Genomic DNA, 17,122 nt, shown 5'->3' on the forward strand with positions numbered 1-17,122 from the left:
TTCTCTCTACTCTTCTTGGTTTTAGGCCAGTGTGTTGGTCCAGAATCGCACCTTCTGTTGGATATAATACCAAACACTTACTCCGATACAGGGAAGTATAAAGGCAGTGATGTTTACACCGTTTAAATCACATGTATCTGTTTTTGTGCATATGTAGACCATAAATAGCCCATAGTGCCATGGTGGTGGAAAAACAAATTGCTTCTCATCATTGTCAGAAAATGACTTTTGCACATACCTCCACATTAATTTGAAAAGATATGTTAAAAATAACAACAAATCTCTTTAAGTTTCAGGGCCACCCAAAAATCAAACTGCTATTGTTGCACGTGTCTCTGTTGGGAAAATACTGGGGTGTTTCCAGATGCTTCAAGAGCTGAAAAAAGATCGTGTTGACAACTGGGGGACATCCAGAGGACACACAGTGAGGGCCTTGCAGGTGGAGCAGGACGGGAAAGCTCTTCACAGGCATTGATTGTGACTGAGAGACACAAACGCTTCACTTTAAGACCTGTCAGTTACTCTATTCCTGTCACCGCAACCAATTTTTGATAAATGAGAACAGCAGGAAGGATAACTTCACCTTCACCTTATCCATCTGGATCCAGGGGGTGTTTTTCATCCAGGAATATAAAAAAAAAAAGTCAAAGAGACAAAAAGAGTTGCTGCAGTCTGCAACTCTGAACCACTGATGAGGTCACATCGAGGAGGATGTGTGATTTGAATTGCCGGAAGAAACAGAAGTACTTACTGTACACATAAAAGGATATACAATCTGTAAACGGAATGTACATTATGAACACATCAGAATCACAATACCTTCATGAGTTTGTGGAGAGGTTCCCTGTTGGAAATCCCTTGTTTTCCCCACTTGTCTAACAAAGAAATATGTGTTTGAGCCTCTGTAGCAAATGAACTGATTCAGTCACATTTATAACAAATCTTTGGGGTAAAAATGAGAACATAAAGTGATGAATTTAATGTTTTTTATTTCATAATTAAACCCCAGAGGACTGTTGAACAGCTGTTGTGAAGGTACATTCCCAATGTTAAGAGCCTTTAACCAGGTGGCGAATAAACACAGCTGATGAAAAAAATTAAATAAGATAAATTCACTTCACACTCCCCTAATGCTTACCTTGCTTTCTGTAAATATACAAAGCAACTAGACTTTATATCCATGTTGAGGTCATACATTTTTGTCCTGTACCGTCTGTAGGAGGAATTGCACTTTGGTGCAATACATCTTGTGGCTTATATGCAGATTTTAAGCTTATTGTTTGTGGAGTCTGCATGTTCTCTTAGTGTGTTCATTTGTTCTTTTTAATCCAGCAGCACTAGCCACAAGAGGCTATTTGGTAACTCTACATTGTCTGTAGGTGTGTGTGACTGTCTGTGCTTTCCCTGTGATGGACGTACCTGTTCACCCAGTCAGCTGGGATGAACTCCCTAACCCCAAGTTGGTTAAAAAGGTCCCAGAGATGTATAGATTGATGGTTTTATAATTGCATCCCAGGTGACTACTGAACAGCTGTTGCAGCTGTTTTCCAGCTCGAATTCCGATGTTAAGGGCCTCTAACCAGGTGGCATATAAACACTGTTGTTTTAAAAAATTTATTGAAATAAATGAAGTTTATAAATAGATGCTTTTCTCCCCAATGCTCTCTGCATCACTTATAAAGTATGCAAAACAACCTGAGTTTAAGCTCTTTTATGTATAGCTATTTCCATTGTCCCACAGCTAAAAATATTCCCAGTTCAAGAGTGAAAATACCAGCTCCCCCCTTCAACATCTGATCTGGATAAAGATATAGAAGATGACTTTATTGTTCTGTGATTGTGTACTAGACAGCAGTTGCAGCTGCTTTGGGGGTACTTTTCACTTGTTAAGAGCCTCTAACCAGATGCCACATAAACACACCTGTTTTTGTTTCCCCCTAATGCTAACTCCATCTGTCATTTGAAAAGTATGCAAAGTAACAGGAGTATTATATGAATGGGACCTGTTGTAGTGGTTAAAACGCTTACCTCACAGTGAGAATAATCCCAGTTCAGTTCCAGGCTTGGGGATCTTTCTGTGTGGAGTTTGCATCTTCGGACAGGGTTGAATAAAGTGGTATGATGGATGAATATTATCTTTATCACATTTAATTAACCACCTTAATCCTATTATTTGGTTGCACAAAGCTGCTGTATATGTTCAAAACTTACTAATGTACAGCTGAACGGGGTTTCACGTCATTGCTTTCTGCTTTCATTTATATCTTTCCTATTCCTTAAAGTGTAAGTTCATCACTTAAAGCTGTATTTCATATTCAAAAAAGCAACAAAATGCAAACATCTGCTGATGTTTGATTCTTGTACAGTCATAGATACACATCTTATTAATCTATAAGGCCAGAAGCAGCCAAACAAACATTCATTAAGGAAAATCCTGTTAAAGTCATGTCTCAACTTCTCTGCCAATGAATTTGATTGAAATCACGATGGTCAATTTATTTGCCAGTTTAGAGAGGTGAAATAAAAAGGTGGAATAAAACTGTTTATCCTGAAGCTTCAGTTTACAGGAAGAAGATAAAAATGTGTGACTAAAATCCCAGACAAATTTTTGTAATTACATAACAAACACAATCATACATTTAATACATTGTGATTTGTGGGAACATTAAAGCCATTGATTTAAGTCTTCTCCCCGAGGAGAATCATTTTATAGTGTTGTAGTGTTTTGATGATCCACGAGGGGGCGTAAGAGTCCCTCCAGTTCTCTGTTCTTCAACCTGGCTCCAATTAAAACCCTATTGTTGCTTTCCTGTAATTTCCTCTGAGCCCTCTTCATCTTTGCAACGTAACACTGCATGTTTTTTTGTAATGTTTATTTATTGAGGATTAGAAACATGAAAAAACACCCATGAAAGCCTATGAAAACATATTTTTATACATTGAATAGCAAAAGATTTGTATAAACCACAGGTAAAACTAACGCTAGTGTAAACATCTATAAAACCTTTATAAACAATATGCTCAGCGGTTGCTGACATTGGCACCATGCGTGGAGAGCATGTCCACGTGTAAATTGTTCATTTTGTGCTTGAGTGTTGTAGAGTCCTGAGCTTGGAGAGGTTATTTACATAAACGTGTAAATGTGACACTGCGGGGACAAAACAGATGTTTGTCCATGTGTTTGGATTTCAGTGAACGGAGTGCATGCGGACTCGTCCCAGTTCTTCCTTTCGGGACCAGGTGCAGTGCCCGTCCTCTGGGTATACACGTCAGGAGCGTGGGTGCTGAGACGGATGTGTGGATTAAAAAAAATAATAATAAAAAAAAATCATTAATAAAAAGTTAGAGCCACAATGGACACATCACTGAGAGATTAGGTCATGAAATATGAATGATGGTTGCGCATTCGAAAGTGCAGATGCTGGCCTGGTTTACGGCCCGGTCAGCACAGAGGCGGCAGGGATCGGGTGCTGACGGGGTTGTACTTCACCCTGGATGGTGATGGAGGAGGCTGGGTGAGGTGAGGCGATGAGGGGGATGGGCGGATGTGTCCACTCTGGTACTCTCTCCCGCTCACCGAGCACTCTGAACCCGGAGCCTGGGAGCGACCTCGGGGTCGGCGCAGCTGAGGCGGGGTGGAAGGGTAGGCCGACATGCATTTATACTGGGAAGAAGAGTGTGGGGGCAATGGGTGGCAGGTGGGGGAAGAATAACACCCGGGTGCAGAGTGGCGACTTGGTGATGGATGGCGACCTGGTGAGGGGTTGCGGCCTGGCGAGGAGTGCCTCCCTGACAGGGGTTCGCGGCTACGAGTGAGATGCTCCCTGCTGTGTCGGGGGGACTTAGGAGACTTCGGCATCTTGGGTGACTTGGGTGTTCTGGGTGTTCTCGGCGTTTTGGGAGATCGAGTTGGATGAGGGGTGGCGTATGAGTTGGGGGAGTGAGCAGCGGGGCCTTGGCTTGGAGAATCAGTGTCTCCATTGTTGGCAACCTTGTAGAGGAAGACGTCATACTGAAGGGGGGCGCCGGTCTCTGGGTGGAGCTTGGCCTCTTTGGGCAGAAGCACTTCCAGGCCAATAGTGACTCCATCCTGATGTGGAAATAGTTTAAGTAGAGAAGGATGCAACAATGTAGGGAGAGTCACAGAGGCACAAGGATGAAAAAAATATATATACACAAATGGCACACACACAAAAAAAACAAACAGACAAAGACAGATAACGAGACACTCAGCCTGTAGGCACAGACTTAATCACTGGAAGCTGAATAATGATTTTTTTTTTAACCCCTTCCTGTAATTAGGTTAATATTGGCTCAGTAAAAGTGAAATCAGGGCCTCGAGACTGATCCTCTTTGATTGGCTTTGTGTTTCATGTCAATAATATACATGTAGCCTAAAAAGTGTGTAAAATGTCAAGGTTGTATCTTGTTTAGTTTCTCAGATAGAGTAAAAGCTTTGATGGAAAGAAAACACCTTTTGACACTTCAGGATAAGACTGAGAAGATTAATGTTATTTAAAAATCAACAAATAAATGTTTTAAATTTAAAAGCCTGGGACTGAACCAACATTAATAGTTTGTGGTTTTATATTGATGGTGTCTGTTTTTTTAAAATTTACAAAAGCAAGTTCAACATTTTAATAGAACAGTGTCAGAAAGTGCAGCGATTAAAAAAAAAACAAAACACCTGTTTTACGTAATCAAATAATAATCAAGGTAACAGTCTCCAGATCTGGTGATCGTCTAAACTGTGTGCCAGTTGGTTGACATGGACTTTTAGAGATCTTTAGGACCAAATTTCTAAAAATATTCCATTTGGGACATAAATACCCTACATGCTGGATTGACTCTCCCTTGTGTCCAGTCTGTCTTCAGTTCACCAAAAGAAAGAAGCGCTGGTGTAAAAAACAGCAAACATGCCACATGGCAAATTACAAAACAAAAAGCAATTTGTTGGAGCTTCGTCACTATTTAATGTTCAGAAATGACTTCACTTTAATCCTGCATTTGTTGTGATCATTAACATCAGAGTGCCTTTGAGTATTACTCCAGAGCTTGTGACATCTATTCATTAATTCATGTATTTTTTTTTTACATTAATAATGTATTAAACATACTGATCAATACTCATCAGATGTGTCAGCCAAACAACCAGAGATCCATTAACTTCAGGGTTTTCATAGAAGAAGCCACTATTCCTAATTTGTCCTCTCTGAGTGGGGATACAACACAATACTGAGACCCTGTGGCCAATGAAATGACAGCTCTACATGTTGAGTCTCACACAGTGGTCTCTTCACTCCCTCTATTGGTGTGTGGAGGACAGTAATTTATAGTATTTAATATTAAATGATACTGGTGGTTCTGTCATCTGCTATATAACTACTCCATTGTATATTACCAATAAATGATTCTCATATTCAGAGTAAACAGGTCTTCTTTGTGAATTGTCCACAAGTAATCACATACACATATGTATGTTCAGGTTTGTCGTAATGGTTCTACTTGAAGAGTTGGTCTACTTGCACCCCCCCCCCCCCCCCAAGTACTCCACAATGTAAAAAAAATGAGAGATAATACAGCAAACTATTTGAGGCATCTAATAAATACATTATTGTATGAATGAATAATAAAAAGATTGAAAATGTGCATAGAAACGCACAAAAAAGATGGTAAAGATCAATAATAAATAAATAATGAAGAATAATAAAAACTAATCTACATCAAATTGGTCTTTTTTTCTCATTTAGTGTTTAGAACACATGCACTCCTGCTCTGATAGAAGATTTGTAAAGAGGTACAAAATAATAAAACTAATTTTAGGGATACTAGTAAATGTCCTACATTTCAAGCTGAGCGGTGCCAGAGAGCTGTCCATGGTCCTGAACAGGCAGATACACACCATTGTGTCTGTGTATGTATGTGTAGTTTAAAAGCAGGGTCAGCTTTGCATTCAGTTAATATTAGCAGTTGGTAGCAGCAGCAGCAGCAGCAGCAGCAGTGAGCTTATGAGCAGACATGCAACAAAAGAAAGAGGCAGAGAGGAAGGCGGAATAAAATGTGGAGGGAAAGTGAAGCTCATAGCAACACACAGGGACGAGCTGGATAAAATTAAAAAGATTTATTCCAACAACTGTGAACTGTAATCCTCCATGTATACTCAAAAAAGTACAAAAGAATCTCAAGTACATTAAAGTATTATAAATCACATTGAAAACCAAGACACGGCGGGTGTTATATATGTATATAGATTCAAATATCAACTCCAAGCAATTACTTTGACCTCATGTAATCTAGACATATCCACTTATTAGCAATGTCAAACATGAATATTTCGCAAATACAGATTCACTTAAGTTCCACATACTTCTTTTGCAAATATTACGTTTTCAGACACTTTCTTTGATAACACCAATGCATGCTTGCGGGCAGAGAGAGACAGTAAGGCGGGGCAGGCAAAGGCAAGGGGAGGACAGAAGAGAAGGAGGGGAAGGGGAGGTTTCGGGGAAAACAGGAGAAGAGACGGTGAAGGAGTTCATTGGCCAAAGACCAAGGCAGAGCATCAGTAGGGAGGAGAGTCAGTAAGTATTTGATCCAAGCCAGAGGTTTTAGTCCAGCGGTGAGAGGCGGGGAGAGGAAAGAAAGGAGGCAGCAGTGCCACTATGTAATCAGCGTTGGCATGGCAGCCTTGTAAACAAGACTATTGTGCTTCTCAAGTTGTATCTAAATTCATGTTGTGCTTGCTTTTATCATTAGATCTTACGAGACTGTACACAGTATGCACTTTGCAAGATGTAAACGATTTTGAGCCTAAGATGCTTTGTCAGCCGTGCGCGCTCTGAGTGGTTTGGTGGGAATCTCCAGCGCCACACTTGAGCTGATGGCGACATTATACCAGGTTGTTCTGGAGCATGTTTACCTCGGCGTTTTCCTCCGTGTTGTTAGGGGTCTGGCCATGGTCATGGACGGCAGAGTGTGGGCGGTTGTTCTCATGCTTGGGGGAATGAGAGTTGAGGATGTTCATGGACCCATCCTCCTTGGGTTGAGGGGACTTTGCTGGGTCGTCCTGCTTCTGGGGGTCATCCTGTGAGGACACGAAGACACATTTTACATTTTTTTGTATCGCCACGTAACGTCGCACTTCTTTAAACACACAAAACAGCTGCATTAGATCCTCATGTTTGGTCTGTCAGTGTGGTGTAAATCTGTCCAGAGGTCTTTGTGGAAAATAAAGTTTTAAGTGCTCTGGCACGAATAATTTAAAGTGAGGAAGGATAATATCCCCCACAAAGAGCATGAACCACATTGTGCTGTCGAACGCCTTAAGCTCCATGCTGACATGCCTCGTCTCACACTGTGAATGCTGCACTTTCTGATGCAGTCATTGTAAGATATTATTGTTGCAAATTGAAGGGATCCAGAATAATGAAAAGCATAACTCTTCCCATGTTGTTAGCTCCTTCAATTTAAATATTCATATCTACCACTGCTGCTACCGTTACAGTTATGGTTTTGCACTAAAACTCTTTTCTCTACTACACATGTATTGTTTAATAGAACAAACAATAATTTTATCATCCTATTATTTCTTTAAATTCTGACCTTTTTTTTTTTTTCAAACAATCTTTCCTCAACCCTCAGAATTGTCCTGATGCGTCCCACCCTAAAAGCTCTCTGAGCAGCTTGTGTACAAATGTCTCTCTCATATTGTCTGAATGAATAGACTATTTATATACAACCACTGGGCTGGGACATTATTCAAGATGGTAAGTCACCAATTGTGCTTTTTTTCAACCCAGAAGAAAGAAAAAAAAAAAAACAATAACAAAAAAACCCTTAAAGATCATTTCCAATTCATTGTTACAGTCAAGACCCTCATTGATGAACAAAACTCAAAAAAAAAAGAAATGATAAATAGGCATAGATACATAAACGCAAACAGATGTAATGTTTGTTTGACATAAACTGTTTCTTTTGCTAAAGATAATCTTACTTGAAGGTCACTGAACAGACTGATTCTGGACCTTTGAGCTTGAACCTTTATCTAATCAACTAATCATACCTCCACTTAACAACAAAAAAGAGGAAATACTGTCCCCCTGGCATTTAAAAAACCATGGACCTGCAGGGGCTTTTTAGCCTCTAGACCTGACATTTAGAGCATCCGGACATTAGAGAAACTCATCTATATTCACTCTGCTGAAATGCCAACACAGCCACACGCACTTTGGCTTATAGGACGGGAAAAGAAAATCACAATTTATTCACTTCACTGCATTGAGGGAAGTCTGGGTAATGGACTGAGAACAAACATTTGATTTTGTGAGCCCATCAGCATTTGCTTGTGTTTGCAGATCGGTGTTAAAAGCCGTGAGTGCACATCGTTATTAGTCAGCTGGAGATGCGTTTTTGTTTCTGCAGGACGACTGTGTCTGTGTGCATGTGTCCATTTTTGACTGTTGAGGCCATCCATTGATTGGCGCTGTGTCACAGACTTGTGAAGGTCAAAGGCACAGGAAGTAGGCCATGATCGATCAGTCGCCCGGCCGCTGAGCGCAACTCACTAAATGCCCTTTAACTTCAGAGACAACAAAAAATTGTAATGTCTTGTTCTTTGTTGCTGCTGTCCTCGCTGATTCTAAATGCAGGTTATGTTTAATATCGATCTGAATTTCACTCTATTAACAAACAGACTCCTTTTTCTTTTCCAGCACAGTCACTCGGCTCTGCGTGATTGTTCACTGTATTGGCCTAATAACCTAGTAGGTGAGTGTGATTGATGAATGCAAACAGGGGCACACATACATATCTGCCAACAAACCCCCACACACAGAAATATGGACAGAAAATGAATGCATCGATAATAACACATCCATAATTCACACACACACACACACACACGCGCGCGCGCACACACACACACACGCACTTGCACAGGTACATGCTGCTACAGAATGCATTTCAGTTCATACCATGCACAACCTCATAAAGGACGACAGGACAACAAAAAGAGAAGACCCTGCTGCACAAGGACCCAAAATGGCTGTTTGTGCTGTGTAAGAGCAAAGCGAGCCGCTAAAACAAAATGGAGGCTCAATATCCTCCACAAGCACCCCAGGAAGCTGCAGAGGAGCAGGCAGAAGAGGAAGAAAATGCAGGAACTTGCAATTAATTCTGATAGACTACAAACCAGCTCAGGACAATTGGCTGCAGGAAACCATTGCGGGAGGTGATTAATCATTTCACCTGGACTGTGCGAGATCGGTTATAGGAAGAGGGTGCGGAAGTGAGGCTTTGGAAGCAAACAGAGAACCAAGATCTGGTATCTAGCAATCACAGAGTTGGTGAGATTAAAGCAAAGCCGGGGAGGAAATCTGCTGCAAACAATGGGAACTTCTCCGCTCTGCTTACCTGGAAATGGTTATAAGGATTTCTGGGTTTATACTCCCAGGTATAGGTGGTTGATGAAGGCCTCTGGCAGGGGACGGGGATCGGTGAGTGTGAGAAGCATTAAACACAGACATATTGTACATTCCCATTTATAAGCACGAATCCTAACGAGACTTATGTGATCGAACGGAGAACTCAGGTTTAGGTAGTGGTTGGTGCCAGACATGGCCATGCACACAAACTGGAAGACACCGCACAGACAGAGAGATACAATAAAACAGACATACGCATTCTGGCAATGGGACAACATAGGATAGAACATTGTGACAAGAAGAAGAAATTATATAACAAAATGTATGAAATAAATCTACTCTAGAGAGAGAGAGAGAGAGACAAGAGAGAGTAGAGTGGGGAGCAAACATGAGGAGAGTTGGGGCATACCTGACAGATAATGTTGTCATAGTACGCCAGGTTGTGAGTATGAGCTTGGGGAGCAGGCGGAGGAGTGTCACACAGTTTCCTTACGTTTGGCTGTGAGCCGTCGGCTGTTGTGGAAACCGAGAGGCCGTCCGTCTGTGGCTCGCTACTCTGCGGGCGGTACTTACTGAAAAGAGAGACACATTTGTAAAGTAAATATTTGTATTCAGATGCCCACCTTTAATAGCACGCTCTGTGTATTTATGTGTGGCCGTATTTTGGTTTTCTATATTCACAAAAATATATCACAGTAGAGTTTTAATAAGCCGGCATATTACTGGAAGGAATTACATGCACAGTAAATTAGATTTTTTTTTTTTTATCTTCCGATTCATTATTTTCTACTGCTGCTCACATGCTCTCATATGATTTGAAGGGAACTCCGGTTTTATTCCAGGTTGTAGCATTGTTGTTTCGAGTTTGCATGTTCCACCTGTGCCGTTATGGGTTCCATGTACTCTGTGAAGAATTTCTCTCTGGGATTAATATAGAACTATCTACATTCCCCATACAACTTAAACACAAGTTTGTTAGGTTAACTGATGACCCTAAATTACTTGTTAGGACACGTGATCAGCCAGCTTGTGATTCCCCAACTGTCACAGCTGATTTATCCCACACTAAGTAGTAATTTACCAAAGTAGTGTAATTTTCACACCCTCGCTTTGCAATCACACACACACACACACACAAACACACACCTGCGTTTACGAAGGCGCCTGTTCTCATTCTTGAGGCGGTGCAGCCTCTTGGCAAAGAATACGATGATCATGAAGAGCAGGAGGAGCACGAACGAGGACACGCCCACCACCACACACAACACCTGGAACTCTGTGACGGCCCAATCACAGCGCGTGCCTTTGTTCCAGATATAGTCCTGCACGTTGCACCTGGACGGCAAGAGATGGGCATAAGAAAGAGGCAAACATGAATAAACTGCATGCACTTCGGACACCACCATCAACACTGTTCTCCCTGCCTTCCTGGCTGACTGTGTCAACATGTTTACCATATTTATGACTCCGGCTTGTAAGACTGAGTCAAGAGTGTAAAACGGTACTTAGAGCTGATGACATGGTGTCCTGAGGTCTGTCCAGCAAAGCGGGGGATTCGGCTTGTAGCCCGGCTCCTAATGAGATCAAAGGATCAGGACATGGTGTGTGTGTGTGTGTGTGTGTGTGTGTGTGTGTGTGTGTGTGTGTGTGTGTGTGTGTGTGTGTGTGTGTGTGTGTGTGTGCGTGCGTGCGTGCGTGCGTGCGTGCGTGCGTGCGTGTGTGTGTGTGGGTGTGTGTGATATTGTTGTCCAGCAGGTAGGTTAAGATGAACTGCAGTTTACCTTGTAAGCTTACAATGAGACAGCAGTACAGGGCAGATGGTACCGTCAAGGCACATACATGACTGTGCGTTCGTCTATACAAATTCAAGATTTGTGTGTGTTCCTCATAAACTTTACTGTGTGGCCATACTTGTACTTTTCAAGTGTGCATGCTACGTCTGCGTCCGCTCTCAGCTGCGCAATCTACTTTTGACCCACTGCCTCCAAAACAGAACTAATCCTTTTGGCGACCCTGCTGTGATCTTGACAAGCCCGCATGACACATTTAGCTAGCCTTCTGTCTCTCTGCATGTGTGTGATTTCACTGTGCGTATGTTCATCTAAAGTGTCCTAAATCTTGTGCTAGAAAACACACACACACACACACACACACACACACACACACACACACACACACACACACACACACACACACACACACACACACACACACACACACACACACACACACACACACACACACACTGGAAATAATCCCGACAAGGAACTCGAACAACCTCGCCCCAGCACTTTAGCTGGCTTAAATACACATACTGTACATATACAATGTATTAGTGCATTTTTTTTTCAATTAAAAAGTCATTGCTTGAGTAAATGGCATTTAACTAGTCAGCTGGTGCTGCTTCTGTGTTAATTCCAAATATTTGTGTGTTTCTTACCTGCAGAAGGCTCCCATTCCTGCCACAACGGTGCACACCCCTCCATTTAAGCAGAAATTGGGTTCAATGTCACACTGAGACACACAGACCCCGGGTCCAGACAGCACAAAGCCCAGCCTGCAGCCGTCTGGCCCCATGGCGCCACCTAGTCCTAACTCATCAGCCTTGTCCGGCCCTGCCATAGGAGGAGCTGGTAAGGATGGTCCACTGTCTAGGTTGGGCTTCACGTTTTTGGGAACCGTGGGAGAACCAGACAGTAGTGGATTCTCATCTTCCATGTCAGGCGGTGGTGAAGGGGTGGGCTCGGGTTCTGGGGTTGTGTCTAATGCTGAGAGGTCATCATCCGGGGACAGGTAGTCATAGAAATCTGACAGTGTCCATGCGGTGGGGTCTCCCGCTTTTTGCTTCTGGGGTTGGGGAGATTTGTGCCATTCCAGAGAGACATCAGAGGGCACAATATCTGGAGCGGGACTGTGAAACTCGACAGTAATGACGTCATCCGATAAAGGGTTCCCAGGCTGGTCTGGTCCAGCCCCTCCAGCTGTTAGCTCCTCAGCTATAGGTGGGTCATCCTCTACGAAATCTAGGTGGGCATGTTTGTGGGAATGGCGATGTTTGGCGGAGCGGAGTGGGAGTTTAGCCCCAAGACTAATCCCTGCTTCAATCAGGTGGTCTCGCTCTGCTGAGTCATCACTGATCACCATCCTACTATGCAAGGCCTCCTTGTTGACAGATGAATGGTTGACGTGAGGATGATGCCTGGCTTGTGGATGCCTCCCTGAAAAAAAATCAGACAGACAAAGGTCACATGGTTGCTTGGAGTCATGTTTCCATACATTTGGAAGATTCACGTAACACGCATTTAACATTGACGATGAAAATAAAATAATTGGTCCAACTGTTTATAGGGGCTTTTCATTGGTAAACCAACTTTCATGTGCAAAATTGAATTGATGACCTTGACATAATTATCATGACTGACACAGGACAATAAAAGGGATGTGTGGAAGTGTGACAGCTTTTTCTAATAATCTCATGCGAATAATTACGAAAAAATAAGAAAATAAGAAAAAAAAGGATTGAATGCACTCTTTCAAGTAGTACCAATGCATTGACTGTATTTTGTTTGATAAAGACTGAGCCCTATGTGAATAATTTCAGGAGATCCCAACAGTACTGAACAGAAGTGCCTGAGGTTGTGGCCGACCAGGGGGGGGTCCTTCCTTTTCATCTCTCTAAACACTGCAAATAGCAAACAGCCAGAAAGGGCACCATTTATTGGTAATCTGACAATGAGAGGTGATTTCAGGAAACGTCGGGCCCTTCCTCTGGTTTTCTCTTAAGCATTGTGTAAGAAAATGGAAGAAGAGGTGCACCTTCTTGTCTTGAATTTATGACCAGAATGTGGTGATGTGGGATTAGGCACACGGTACATTGAGTGACTGACTACTGTGCTCCAGTGACCGGGCTTGGTTGAGGATTAGATTAGGATTTAGAGCTACAGGTTAGAGGCTGACTGGTCAGGCTCTTCTCCTATACTTGGCATTCTGCAGCAAAAGATGCTCACATCATCGCCCCAGAGAGAGAGAGAGAGAGAGACAGACATGAAATATGTTCTGAAACCTTTTAACACGCTGCGAGTTGCTAATTGGACAGCCATTACACAGCCAGACATTGATCAAACTGACAGAACTCCGACTAAGTTCAAGTAGATATGCCACTTTATATTTGTAAGACATCAGATTTAACGACTTGTTAAAATACATGCAAGACATTAAGCATACATTTTAATTCATTGACATACTGCAGTTATAAAATATGAACACATTTTTGTAACCGGTGAAAGCTTGAATGTCGCTGGATAAATAACTGAAAATAAGAAACAGAGGTTATTTGCAGTGAGTTTTATGGGAAAATGGTCACATTGTCAAGGCACACAAGCTGCAAGTAAAGCCGGATCAAAAAGTAAAAGTTTTTACAACTTTGAGAAGTCAAGTCAACGCATGAAACTGCTGTTGCATAGATATAGGAATTTTTTGCACTGGTTTGTAATGTTCCCACATTTAACTGCATTTCAAGATGCACATTCTTTCTTTTCTTTTTTTTTTTCTTTTTTACCACTGGCCTGGTACATTTGCACAAATGGCCAAACTTATCCGAACACTTGGCTGGATAGCGTCTCTCCCACCGCCACCCAGAAATCACTGTGTCCAATGAGATCTCTGCTCTCAGTGTCTGGCACTCCATTCAAGCCTAATACAAAAACCATCTGAACGTGCTTCGAGTCACGAAGACTAGTTGTGGCTGAGGAACCACGAGATTCACCTCACATACACACACACACACACACACACTCAGCACACAGTTGCCATGGTGAGATGTAAAGAGGTGCCATGTTGAAAGGAGGAGCAGGGAGAGGGAGCTGCAGTGGAAACAGAGAATCCTGTGTTAGTATTCTCTCTCTTGTTTTCCAATCAATCAGCCTGCCAGTCGGCAAGTGTTATATGCCAACTCCATCTCTGGGAAAAAAAAAAAAAACTGAGGTGGACTCAGCCCGAACGCTTCACAGTGTGTCTAAGAGACATGCTCCGCCGATTGAAAGTGATTACAACGGATTCAATTTTCATTTAAAGGTTCAATCTGCCAATTTGTTCTCCATTAAGACTCAGTTGCCGCATCCTGTTAGCAGTTGGCACTCCTCATAGCGATTACAAGGGTAAAAGGGAAAATGCGGAGATTACGAGAGCTCGACGATGGCGCTGAAATCACAGCCTCTTGCTGACGAGAAACTGTGTGATTTGTGCCTTTTAGATGCTGCTCAGCTCTTAACCTCTGGCATTGCACTGAGCATGTCACCATGGCAACATGTTTTACCTGAGGTCACTGTGATTGGTTAGAGTGCAGCAGCCTCACTGGCAGGACAGAAAGGGCGTAGGTAAGAGTCCTGCACATGGTAATTGATGGGAGACACACCTAGTCCCACTATGTGGTTTACTAATTCCCAGTGATATAAATCAGTTTTTGACATGAGTAATGACAAATGCTTACTAAAACATAGGTACAGCTATGTTGTCAGTAAAATAATGTATTGATCCTGTGGGATTTTCACATTCAATCTATTTTGCAGGTGTTACTCTGATTTCTTTTCATCCAACTGACCAACCAGTGACCTCAACTCATCACCCTGTGAACATTTGGGCTTTAAACAAAAAACAAAAAAACAACAACTAAAAATAGTATACTTCCCCGGTCTGTTGGTGTGTGTGTGTGAAAGGAGGAGAATCAGGGTGAGGCTGATGATTTGATCTACTGTGACAAATCATGAGCTATGTGGATCCACAGGGCAGATGGACCTCGCAGTAGGCATCCACTCAGACTCTGAACATACATACACATATACACACACATTCACTCTCACATGGGAACACGCCCATGAGCCCAGACACATTCCATGTGGTTTTACATGGTTGACAGCAGAAATCGTTCTAGTATTTTGTATGATGGAATACTGAGTTTTAAAGAGCTTCCGTGATCAATCGATTGTCTGATTAGTGATGAATAATGACTGGTTTTCCTTTTTAATGAAGTGAATGTGGACAATATCTAATTTTGTGGATATTTTTCTGGTTTTCGATTGATAGTTTGACAAAATTTATGATGCAAATTTTTAATTAAATTTGTGATATATGGGGAAAACAACTTGGCATGATACCACAGGGATGTGCCAACTTTAACTTTAGTGGGGGGAAAATATATCAATTGAAATAAAAGCTGTACAGTACGAAATGACATATATCTGCGGGGAGGCAGAATCGTGCACCAGCTAACCACTGTCAGGATTTATACCATCGTTTAATATAATTTAAGGCTATACTGCACTGTGCTGCCCTTTTCCCCCTGAGTGATATATTACAGCAGAAAGGGAAAAATATCCAGCTATCAGAAGGGAAAGCTCATTATAAAGTCTTCATGATCCCCCAGATGGCCGGTGAAATAAATGAAGAATCATATCGCGGACCTAATTAATCCCATATCTCCTACCACGTGGTCTACGGGATTTAAAACGGGAGACAGGACGCCTGCTTTATATTTGCCGGTCAATATGTCACAGTGTTAACGCCTGGATACATATTGAGGGCGCGAGATGCGGTGAGGAGAGGATGGGGAGGCAGCGAGCGCGTGCGCGCAAGTGAACCCCGGCGACCCTCGACGTGCGCGAGCCACCCTGTTGCTGGGCAGCGACGGCGCTCGTTTTCATATTCCCAACGTTTTTTTTTTTGTTTTTTTTTTCTCTCTGCATATTTCCAACAGACGCGCACGTATCGCGCGCACGCACGCGTTCCTTGCCGGAGAGTGCGCGCGTCTCTCCGGGTGGACAGCGACTGAGAAAGCGGCGTGAGCCGGTGAAACCCTACCCAGTTTGTCTCCGGCTTTCCTTGAAATGTCTGCAGGAATTCTGCTCGTTGAGCACCGTGAATGGGCCCTCATGTAGCCCGGCCACGGTGCACCTAATCCCGCCTTTGTCTGGGGAAACGCACCGCGGCTGCGGGTTGCAGCTGTCAAACGTCTCTGTGGTTCACAGACATAGGCCTGTCTTTTTTTCCCTTTTTCTTTTTTTTTCTTGATAAATGTATGCAGCAGTAGCTTATATCAAATAACAGAGAAACACTCTGAATTATCTTTGGAGGCTGTGGTCATTACATCACTTGAACTTCTTATCCAAGTGTTGAAAATGATGAATAAGCACCTGCTGTCGTCAAAAATAATATGATTTGTGTGGTGGACAGTAATGGATTGTCTTCATAATGCAGTTTTATTCAAAATGAGAACAGAGTGATTATTTAAAAAAAAAAAATGAATGCATTGGCTAATTAATGTATTTAGAGTATCAGTGTCCATATAAATAATTCCATGCAAGCGACCATCAATCAGCTCTGATAGTAGCAACACGGTGAGTGAAAATGCTTAGTATTATCACCACAATCAACATCTTTAAATGACACTTGTGTCACTGTGCTGCAGTCAGTCACATTTTTTCAAATCAAATCCAATGCAGGTGTGATATGCTTCACGCACGTGCGCGTTTCCTTTGCACAAATAGGCAATACAAACCCAAACCGAGCACACACGCACGCACGCACAGGGTGGGACGCCGGTAGTGTGGCGGACTTACTGTGAGCAGACAGCGGGATGATGACCAGGGAGATGGTTAATAGCACCTGCCAGGTCCACACACGACTGTCACTTTGCGCCATGCCGT

At 42.5% G+C, this 17,122-nt stretch overlaps 1 protein-coding gene across 1 annotated transcript; it reads right to left on the minus strand.

The window, feature by feature from the left end:
- Positions 1 to 6,889: 6,889 nt before the first annotated feature.
- On the minus strand, positions 6,890 to 17,122 carry cspg5b (chondroitin sulfate proteoglycan 5b; the record flags this gene model as incomplete). Its single annotated transcript, XM_080515672.1, has 5 exons — positions 17,036 to 17,122; positions 11,863 to 12,640; positions 10,569 to 10,757; positions 9,832 to 9,994; positions 6,890 to 7,084 (listed from the first exon to the last, which is right to left on the minus strand). Exons 1-5 carry the CDS (start codon positions 17,115 to 17,117, stop codon positions 6,890 to 6,892), a joined length of 1,407 nt encoding a protein of 468 aa, XP_080371798.1. The 5' UTR covers positions 17,118 to 17,122.

The sequence above is a fragment of the Blennius ocellaris genome (genome assembly GCF_963422515.1).
Source record: "Blennius ocellaris genome assembly, chromosome: 20".
In the NCBI taxonomy this organism is placed as follows: domain Eukaryota; kingdom Metazoa; phylum Chordata; class Actinopteri; order Blenniiformes; family Blenniidae; genus Blennius; species Blennius ocellaris.